General features: G+C 41.2%; 1 protein-coding gene across 1 annotated transcript in view; it reads left to right on the top strand.

Annotated features, from left to right (window-relative positions):
• The window catches only part of KCNMB2 (potassium calcium-activated channel subfamily M regulatory beta subunit 2), a 220,260-nt gene that overhangs the window by 183,156 nt on the left and 26,043 nt on the right, over window positions 1-11,061 (top strand). Inside the window, exon 2 of the mRNA XM_069104834.1 lies at window positions 4,364-4,486. Coding sequence (XP_068960935.1) covers window positions 4,364-4,486 — 123 coding nt within the window. The remainder of the gene's footprint in view (window positions 1-4,363; window positions 4,487-11,061) is intronic.

Genomic DNA, 11,061 nt, shown 5'->3' with positions numbered 1-11,061 from the left:
GAAGGAAGGAAGGAAGGAAGGAAGGAAGGAAGGAAGGAAGGAAGGAAACAAGCTTTTATTAAGTTCCTACTATGTGTTAGGCACTGTGCTAAGCACTTTTCCAAATATCATCTCATTTAATCCTCACAAAAACCCTGAGAGGTAGGTGCAATTATTATCTCCACTTTATAGATGAGGAAACTGAGGTAGATAAAGGTTAAGTGACTTGCCCAGGGTCACACAGCTAGTAAGTATCTGATTCCAAATTTGAACTCAGGTCTTCCTGACTTCAGCCCTAGTGTTCTATCTACTGTGCCACCTATGTTAAGTGCCTACTCTGCACCAGGTACAGTTTTAAGATTTAAAAAAATAAACAAAACAATTCCTGCCTTCGAGGAACTTGGATTTTAGTAGGGGAAAGCAACACATATGCAATTCTTATTGCAATAGTCCAGGTGTGAGGTGACAAGGATGTACTAGGGTGGTGACAGTGTCAGAGGAGATATAAAGGCACATAGGAGAGATGTTATGGAGGTAAATCTTAGAGGTCTTGGCAATAGATTGAATATGGGTAGGCATGAAAGAGGATAAGGAGGATGATCCTAAGTTGTGAGCCTGGATGATTAGGACGATTGTGGGATCCTCAGGAAGAGAGAAGGGTTTGAGGGGGAAAGAAAAGCAAATCAGTTTTGAGTATGATGAGTTTAAAATGTTTATAGGGGAATTATACATGGAAGCTGATGAGATCACCAAATGAGAAAATATAGAAAGAGAGAAAAGAATAAAGGAGAGGAGGGGAGGGGAGGGGAGAGGAGGGGAGGGGGTAGGAAGAGAGGAGAGGAGAGGGATGGAGAAGGGAGGAGGGGAGAGGAGAGGAGAGGAGAGGAGAGGAGAGGGCACAGAATAGAGCCCAGTGGCCCACCCACTGTTAGCAGGTATGAACTGGATGAAGATTCAGTTAAAGAGACTGAGAAGGATCAGTCCAGCAAAAGTAGACCAGACAGGTGGGTAGAAAACAAGAAAAGAGTAGTGTCTCAAAAACCCAGATAAGAGGTAGAGGAAAGGGGGATGACTGATAGTGTTGAAGGCTGCAGAGAGGTCAAGGCGGATAAGGACTGAAGAAAGGCCATTTGTTTTGGCAATTAAGATATTGCTAGTAACTTCAAAGAAAGCAGTTTCAGTTGAATAATGAAGTTGAAAACTAGATAGTAGAGTTTTTTTAAAGATTAAGAGAAAAGTAAGGGGAGACATCAATTGCATATGGCCTTCTCAAAGAGGTCAACCACAAAAGGGAGAAGAGATATGAAATGACAGCTAGTGAGGATAGATTGATCAAGTGAGAGTTGTTTGATGATGGAATGACACAGGCATGTTTGTAATCAGTAAGAAAACAGCCAGTAGATGGGAGAAAATGAAGATGAATGATAGTGGGAATAATAGAAAGTTTGATCTGCTGAAGAGGATAGGATGGAATGGCCTGATCTCCGTGCCACAAGCCCCTCCCTTCTCCAGGCCATCCTCCATTCACCTTCCTAATAGCAGGTCTGACCATATGAACATACACACACACACACACACACACACACACTCCACAAACTCCAGTGGCTCCCTATCACCTCCCAGATTGAATATAAAATCTTCTTCTTAGCATTCAGACCTTCATAACATGCTCCCCACACCCACAGCTTTCCAGTGTTCTTTCACCTTAAATCTCATCCCCTCCATTCTCTGTCATCCAATGACAGTGACCCCCTTGCTGTTCCTCAAAGACGAAACTCCATCTCCCCATGGCAGACATCTTTGCTGGCTGTCCCCATTCCTGGAATGCTCTCCCTCCTCATCTTTGCTTCTAGCTACCCTGGATTCCTTCAAGGAGCAGCTAAAATCTCACCTTCTACAGGAAGTCCTTCCCATTCCCCCTTAATTCTTTCCTCTCTTAATTCCCTCTCTTAATTATTTCCTATTTATCCTATATATTGTATTTTTCTACATAGTCTTGTACATAGCGTTGTCTCCCCCCCCCCCCCATTAGATCGGGAGCTTCTTGAAAGCAGAGACTATCTTTTTGTCTTTCTCTGTATCCCCAGTATTTCGTCAGTCAGTCAATGAACATTTATTAAGTGCCTACTATGTGGCAGGCACTGTGTTAAGCTTTGGGAATGTAAGGAAAGGCAGAAGACAGCCCCTGAGCTCAAGGAGCTCACAGTCTAATGGAGGAGCAGGCACATTAGATGAAAAGGGTAGACAGTACCTGGGACAGAGGCATGACACAACCCTTCAGCAGAATGGGAAATGATGAAGGAGCTGTTATGGAGGCTGACCCCTTAAATGAAGGCTCCAATGTCCACCCTCTATACTCTCCAATCCAAGAGAGGGAGGAGCCCCAGGGGCAAGGGGCACTGAGCACTTGGGAGTTTCAGAGCCAACATCATCTTGCAGGATGAGGAGTTTCTGGGGATCATGAAGTTCAGGAGAGCAGCAGAGTAGGAAATGCTTAGCATAGAGCCTGGTGCATAATAATTGACTGAAAATATATACAAAGTGAATATTAACTAATTTCAGAGGAAAAGGAATTAAGAAATGCACTGAGCTGACAGGGTCACTATCCAACCCCTAGCTTTAGATGAGGAAACTGAGACCCAGAAAGGTTAAGGGACTGGCCAAAAGTCACACAAATAGTAAGTAGGTCTGGGATTCAAAGCCAGGTCCAATTTCTTCAATGTTTAGCTAAGGTTCTGTAACATTTTACCTTTTCTGAAGCTAAGAAAGGTTAAATGACTTACTGGGAGTCACACAGCTCTTTAAATAGCAAAGCTAAGACTAGAACCCAGATCTCCCAACTCTCCGTTGGTCTCTCTCTAGTTTTTCTTCTCAAACCCATCCCATTTACCCCCAGTATGGTGGTCAGCTGAAGACTAACCATGTGCAAACCCTAAGTACATGACTTAAGATGTTGTTAACACATGGATCATAGAGTAATCAACATGGAACTAGACAGTTATATAATCCAACACTCTCATTTTACAGATGGGGAAACTGAGGCCTAGAGAGAAGGTGACCTGTCCAAGCTCACCCAGTTTTTAAGTTAGAAAGATAGAATTTTAGTTTCTTTCCAATGTGACCTTGACCTGGTCACTTCATTTTTCTGGGCCTCAGTTTCCTCATCTGAAAAATGAGAAGGTTGGGCTGGATGATCCCTAAAATCCCTTTCTGTGCTAAATCTGTGATCCTAGGTCCTCTGACTCCACATTCAGTTTGCTTCCCATTACACCAGGCTGCCTCTGTTTTCCTCCCTTCCTTGTTGTGGCTTAGGAAATGATTCTGCATTTGGTAAGAGTTTGGTACCTACAGAGTAGTTCAACCTTCAGCCTTGGAAGGGGAACTAAGTCACAAGAGGATAAATGGGAACAGATGGGAACAGCCTGGAGAGGAAAGAGTTAATCTTTAAGCTGGTCATGTACAAAGGAAAACGAACTTCAGCATTTACTCTACAATATGGTTAGTTGGTTGAGGGCTGTAAGGCACACCTGGCCATGCTGCTGTGGTTCTCTCAAGCAGGGAAATTTAGTTGCATTCAGCCTTTAACCACAGTCTGGGCAGCTAGAGGGTGCATTTGGAATACACCATGGAGTAGCCAAAAAAAGTCACTCATGCCAGTTATAAGGAAAACCGCGAAGAAATCAGCTTTAGCACCCAAAATTGAGCAGAGAAGTTTGCCAAAGATAAGGTTTTATATGACACTTAACTGGAATGGGGGCCATCTCGAGGGGATTTTTCCAATACAAGTCTTGGGATTGCAAAGTCAAATTAACATATACATATAGAGACATGGAGGAGAGAGATAAAGACATAAACAGAGAGACAGAGGGAGGAGAGAGGAAAGGGAAAAGACAGAGGAGAGGGAAGGAGAGAAAGAAAAGGAGAGGAGGAGGAGTAAGAGGAAGGTGAGAAAAGGAGAGGGAACCAGAGAGAGAGAAGGAGGAGGAAGAAGAGAAGAGAGAGGAAAGGAGGGGGAAGGAGAGAGAGAGGGAGAGAGAGAGAAACAACACTATAGGAAATAGCTATAACCTGTCTCTGGACAGCAGAAGAGGGAAATCACAGGGAGAAAAAAAAGATAATTCAATGTCAATTACCAAATTTGGAAGGAAAAAGAAAATTCTTTTGCTTTGTTTTTTGTTTTGTTTTCTGGTGTGTGTGTATGTGTGTGTGTGTGTGTGTGTTTTACATATTACCTTTAGTCATCAGAAGCCCTGTCTCATTTAAAGGAAAACTACTGAGTATTACTGATGACTGATAGGATACATCCCTGAAAACCTCGAGCAATGGACTTGCCTTTTCTCAGGGGGAATCCAACATATGTTGAAGACTATTCTTCTCTTCCTAGGTCCTTCCGCCATTATTCACAGACTTCCACCAAAAGGAAAGGGCCTTCTGGACAAACACCCTCTAAGATGTTTATATGGACCAGTGGCCGGACCTCCTCATCTTATAGACATGATGAAAAAAGGTAAATGCTTCTGGTACTCTTTTGTACTTCTCTTGTCAGGTCACCCAGAGACGAAGCCAACCAGACAACATCAGGTAGCAGAGCTGTGCCTATAGTAAGTGCCATCTGTGTGTCTGTGTGTGTATGTATGTTTGCAGTACACATACCAGCATTAGTTACTCAAGTTTAAGTAGATAGGCTAAGAAATTACAACCTCTAAGGAAGACCAAAAGGAGAAAAACCTGTTTCTTGAGCTACCAGCATCCCCAGAAAAATGAGGGTCACAGAAGAGGAAAAGGGACAAGAAAGAAAAAAGTGCAAGGGAAGAAAGCCTGGAGATAGAGGGCAGTGTAAACCTAGGATGAAAGAAGATGCCAGCCACACGGCCCATCTCACCTTCCAGTCTCACTTTCCACCCAGATGTTTTCATAATAGTCTAGGAAGCCTCCCACCAAACCCTACCCCCAGGAAAAAAGTTTGTCTCCCCACCCTCTCTTTTATTCTTCTGTGTCTCTCATTCACTGGGTGCTATTTCCCTGCAATTAAAGAAATGTAATCTGAAATGCCAAATAAATATACTGCAGGCTAAGGGAAGTTTTAAGTCTGATAGTGACTCAAAATCTCAGCCCTGATCACCTGAGTGGGGTGCAGGAAGAAATCGAATGTCTTTGTTCTTCTCCCAATTAACATCCACTGAATTCCAGGAAGGAGGCAGATTTTTGAAGCAAAGCTCTGTGAGTCCAAGGAGAACCAGCCCTGAAACACCTGTGGCTCTTTATAAAAATGCACTTATCACTTTGTTTTTAATAGTTAGACTTTTATCTCTTTCTAAAGGCTTATAGCAAAGTGACTTTTCAACTCTGTGAAGGGGATAGATAGCCTTTTATGCGGTCCAGATGCAAGATGCTATGATTCTACGCAGTTTCTCTAAGTACCATATTTACTCACAGAATGTCTCCCTTCTTCGGAACCTATTTTTGCAGCTTAAATGAAGATATGGAAGGATATTAGGAGGCACAGTCAGCTCCAGCACCCCTCCCCTCCAGAACATAAGAACACTTTCTCCCCAGCAACTACTATGGCTATATACATTACAGTTTCCTTCATGTTCCTGAAGATTTAATAAACTTAGGTGAAGATCTCTGAGGAGTGGCTACTCCTCAAATTTACTTTCCCTTAATTAAACACATCTCAGATATATACATAGATAAGAAAGCCACTGGTATGGAGGTGGGGGAGCACTAGGGTCAGAGTCAGATGAGCCAGGTTCAAATCCCATTTATAACCCATGTGACCCTGGGAAAGCTACTTCATCTTTCCTGGCCTCAGTTTGCTCATCCATAAAATGAGCTAGTTTCACTAAGTTATCTCAAGGGTCCTTTCCAGCTCCTAATCAATGATGCTATGATCCTACCTAATCAAAGGACTGTCATGCAGAAGAGTTGGATTTGTCATGCTTGAGCCCAGACAGCAGAATCAGAAGCAAAGTGTGGCAGTTGCAAAGAGATAAATTCAGGCTTATCATCAGGTCAAACTCCCTAACAATTAAGAGTTGTCCAAAAGTAGGATGAGATGTCTTGGGGGAAAATGGGTTCCCCTTCATTGGAGGACCTCAAGCAAAGGATGAATGACCATTTGGGGGAGGATATTGTCGGGGTGTCATTCAGGTATGGGTTGGACTAGATGGTTCTTAAAGTCCTTTCCCCCACTGAGATTCTGTGAAACCTGAAACCTGGGAGGTAGATTCTATTATCATCCTTATTTTACAGATGAGGCAATTGAGGCTGACAGGTTGAGTGACTTGTCCAGGGTCACACATCTAAGTGGCTGAGGTGGAATTTATCTCTATCCACTTCATCACTTAACTGCTTCTTCTATCCATCCATATGGCTCCTGGAGTTTAGATTCCTCCACAGATAGTGGGAGCATTGCACCATCTACCACAACTGCTTAGATGAAGATGCAGAATTGAAAAGAAATTCTACCTCAACAAATCCCAAAGGAAAAGAAGGAAGGAAAGCATAAGGGGGAAGGAAAAGAAAGAAGGGGGGAAGGGGAAAGGGAAGGGAAAGGAGAAGGAAGAATAACAAGGGAAAGTGAAAGGAGGAAAGGAAGGGAAAGAGAAAGGAAGGAAAGAAAAGAAGGAATAATTCAATAAGCATCTATGCATAGGTTCCCAAAGTGAGTGATATCACCCCCTGGAACAATCCAGGCAGTCAGTAGTAGCCTTAGGTATAAGTGGGGGGGACTGAATAAAAATAAGGAGGTGGTGGAAGCATAAGGAAAGAAGACAAGAGAAGAAAGTTTTGAAAAACCATTCTTACATGTTTCATCTGTTCTGTAAGAGTTAAAGTCATAGTGATTACACTGTTTTCCAAATAAACACATAAAATGCAAGTTAACTGATCAGTGGTCAGGTCCGCCAACAGGTCCTAACAAGTGTTTGTAGGCAAGCATGTCACGCGTTATCGGGAAGTCCAGTATGCATCAACAGGAATATGTGTGTGTGCTTGATGACTTGTTTACAATCTGATCTATATGGTTACATGATGCTATGTTGCATCATCAAGATTTAAATGCAGAAAAAAAACCATAAATGCAATAAATTATTAAATTTAAGATGCATCATTTAAAAATACTTTATATTATTTTTGAAATGGTGCAAATTTCAAAAATAAACTTAAAGGTTTAAAGAAAATCAATTTCCCAGAGGGCACTGAGTAATTTCTTTTTCTAAAAAGGGGGTGGTAGGCCAGAGGGGAAGCTCTGATCTACTGTCTCCTAGGCACTGTGTTAAGTGCTTTGCAATTATGACCTCATTTCTGTTTCTTTTGGGCAGAGAGTCATTTCTAGTCATTTTTAGATCTTTAACTACCTATTTCCCCCCTCACCACTAGTTTCTATCCTTCATTTCAGTCTTGTGAACTTAATGATTTTTTGTTTTATTTTTAAATTGAAAATACATTTTTCCCCTTCTGGACAAATCTCCTATTTAATTGAGTTTTCTTGAAGCCCAGAATTTCTAATTGCAAAATGAAAACCTTAATTTAGAACTTACAGAAAAGACAAACCCCTGAGCTAAGAAAATTGCAGGCTGGCTATAAAATACTGTGAGATAAAATGAGTTAATATATGTAAAGTGCTTTGCAAACCTTAATATATATAATTATGATACAATATTATTACTGTTATCCTGGGGATGCTTTGGGAAAATCAATTGATTTGGATTTACCTGAAGCCTTCAGTCTTCAGAGAGCCTTCATCCTCTTTGCATACCTGGTCATTTGAATAATATTCTTTTATCAGTTTGAACTTAGTGATAGATTAATTAAAGATGAAATTGTCATAGATTTCATTGGGAAATTGCTTGACCTCATAGACTAAGCCTTGGACCAAGAGAAAAGAGTCCCATCTTGGAAGCACAGAACAGTAGAAACAGTGCGAGATTTGGAGCCCAGGGTACTGAGTTTAAATCCCTCATCTACCACTTACTAACCATGGGATCCTGGGCAAGTTATTATTGCCTGTATAAGCCTCATTTTTGCTTCTCTATAAAGTAAGGACATTGGACCCCATGACCATGATCTTGGAACTCCCTTTATGCTGTTTCACATTAATAGAAAGTGGACGGGCTGGCTAGGTGGTGCAGTGAGTAGAACACTGGCCCCAGAGTCAGGAGGACCTGAGTTCAGTTCCGGCCTCAGACACTTAACACCCACACAAAAAAACTAACCGTGTAACCTTGGGTAAGTTACTTAAACCCCAATTGCCCTCCAAAAGGCAAAAAAAAAAAAAATAGAAAGTGGACTAAGATATCATTTGACCTAAAAAGGTCACATATATTAATTAATAATTTTTAATTTAATAATTAATTTTTATGCATTTTTGAATAAAATGGTTTCAGCATTGCATGACACCATATCTCAATATTTCAAATGGAAGCCTCAGAATTTCTACTGTATGGTCAGTTAATTTGCCATCTAGCATAATATATACTTAGGTTATCACGTACAAGGTAAAAAGGAGCCAGACATAGAGAGAGAGAACTGACCTCAGTCAGGAAGTGTCAACTTCAGGTCCCCTCTGACATAGACTGACTGTAGGACCCTAGGCACTTAACTTCTCGGTATCCCCAGGGGCTCGGCCAGGATTCAAACTGCAAAGTGTCGACCTGCACTGAATGAAAGTTCTCTCACTGGAAGTTCCCTATACCAGTGAAATCACAGGCCCTGTCCAAAAAGAAGTACAAATCACAACAAAATAAAAATAGCCCTGCCCTCAAGCAGCTTATACTCTACTGAGGTAATAAAAAATATGAACAAATTATGGATGTTTAGTTTAAAAGAGAGAAGCAGTAATAACTGGAGGGATGAGAAAAAGCTCTGTATACCAGGTAATACTTGAGCTGAGCCTGGAATGGAATCAGTGATTAAATTCAATGCATTTTGATTCAATTTAATTCAACAAGAATTTTTTCAGGGCATCCAATGTGCCAGGACCTAGGTGCTGGGAATACAAATCAATCAACAAGCATTTAACAAGTGTCTTCTATGTACCAGGCACAGTGCCAGGCTCTGGGGGACACAGACAACAGTGAAACAGATAGTCCCTGCCCTCAAGAAGCTTACATTCTCTTGTGGGGTTGGGGAGATACAAAGACTGAAAATGAAAGAAATGCCAGACAGCTGCTCCCCACAAATAGCACACATTCAGACAATCAGACAAGCAATATAGGCCATAAAACCACAAATGGTAATTGGTCAAATAAACACGAGAAATCAATAAGGTAGAAGGCAATGTCCATATAAGCCAGAGCATCATTGGGTCAGAACTAATTCCATGAAAGGCTCTGTTAGACAAAAAGGTAAAACAAGGGTCACTTTTGTCATTACAACCAAGACATCCATCCCTAAAGGAGGAAATAATCCAGCAGCTCTTGCTCCTATCGTCTGAGTTAACAGTTTGTGTTCTCCTGAGGCTAAAAAATGTAGCAACTCCATTTATTTTCTGCTCAGCTGGCATTCAGCAATGTTGGGCCCCATGGATTTGCCCTCGGAGGAACTAACAGAAGGGCACTTTTCATTGCAGCCTGGAAGCTAGAACTCTTAGACCCAAAACCCTTGCTGAGATTCATTTTTAATATCTCAGAGAGAAACATTAGCTCTGTTAGTGAGAACTGGTCAGAAAATTATAGTCAGAAAGCCTTGGTTCTAGCTGTGGTTTCATCTGTTAGTAGATAAGGGATTTGAACTCAGTTCCTTGGACTCCAAATCTCACACATTTTCCATTGTTCCATGCTTCCAAAATGGAGCTCTTGTCTCTTGGCCTGAGGCTTAATCTATGAGGTCAAGCAATTTCCCAATGAAATCTATAATAATTTCATCTTTAATTGATCCATTAGGAAGTTCAAGTTGATTAAAAGAATTGCATTCAGATGCAGATCTCAAAATATCCTGGAGAACTCAACCAATAAATTTTACTGAAACTAGACTCTTATCACAGGTCAAACTGCTGCCCACAATCCCCCAGACAAAGCAGTGGTCTGTAAAAACTTAGATTTTGTCATCTCGAATACTTATAATCTCCAGGCTACATGGGATAAAAAGTTTTCCAAATACAGAGACCTGGCAGAGGAGATCACAATCCTGCAGGGCCGTGATGAGATACATTTAATACCTGTGGTCCAGGCTGCCACTGACATTTCAAGGGTGCTCTCACTGAACCTACAGATGACGATCTGACATGTGAATATTCTTATTCAGGTGCAAAAAGCAGTTATTTCATGCACTTGTACAGAGAACATTAAATATAAAAGACTAGAAGCAGGATAGCAACTTATCCAAGGACGATTTCTTTCCAAATCTTATTGAAAAAGATGAGAAGAACCAGATGATGATAAAAAAAAAGTTATTGAGGACAGATTCACTGATTCACAGAATTTGTGTTGGAAGGGATCTCAGTGGTCATTTAGTCCAAGGTCACATAACTAATGTCAGAGGTAGGATCCAAGTCCAGGTTTATCCTCATTCCAAATCTATTGCTCTATCCACTTCACTTCCCAGTCTCACTACCAATGGGCAAGTCAGCCTCTGCATTCAACAAATCTTCAGTTCAGAAGACATTTATTAAGCAGCTACTGCAAGGCACTGAATATGTCCATCTTCCAAGTAAGACTGATAGAAGCAGGTCTGAAAGGAACCTGCTAACCTTGGCCTCTCTCCCTCCATTTCTCTAATATGAATATGTTATGTCCATTTCTCTAATAAGATTATGTTATGGCCAGTAAACCTGATGCCAAGGAAGCCTAGAGACCAATAGTTGTTTAAGATCAAGAAGGAAACATGTCTTTTTTACTGCCACTATTACCCTACAGGCTGTATCTGTCCCTATATGTGTGTGTGCATGTTTAATTAATATCATAATAACATACTGAGGAGTCCACTAAAATGAACTCCATGGGCTGCTCTCAATTTAGGACTTTGTTGACCTGAAATTTTGTTATACTGAGTAACGTTTGAAAGAAAATTAAGAAAAAGAAATAGAAGGGAGGGGAAGAAGGAAGGAAGGAAGGAAGGAAGGAAGGAAGGAAGGAAGGA

Source organism: Petaurus breviceps, unplaced genomic scaffold (assembly GCF_028583685.1).
Source record: "Petaurus breviceps papuanus isolate PSGF00001 unplaced genomic scaffold, PetGlider_PUasm1.0 688, whole genome shotgun sequence".
NCBI classification, from domain to species: domain Eukaryota; kingdom Metazoa; phylum Chordata; class Mammalia; order Diprotodontia; family Petauridae; genus Petaurus; species Petaurus breviceps.
Note: the sequence above shows the minus strand (reverse complement) of the source record. Positions and strands in the feature narration are given on the sequence as shown.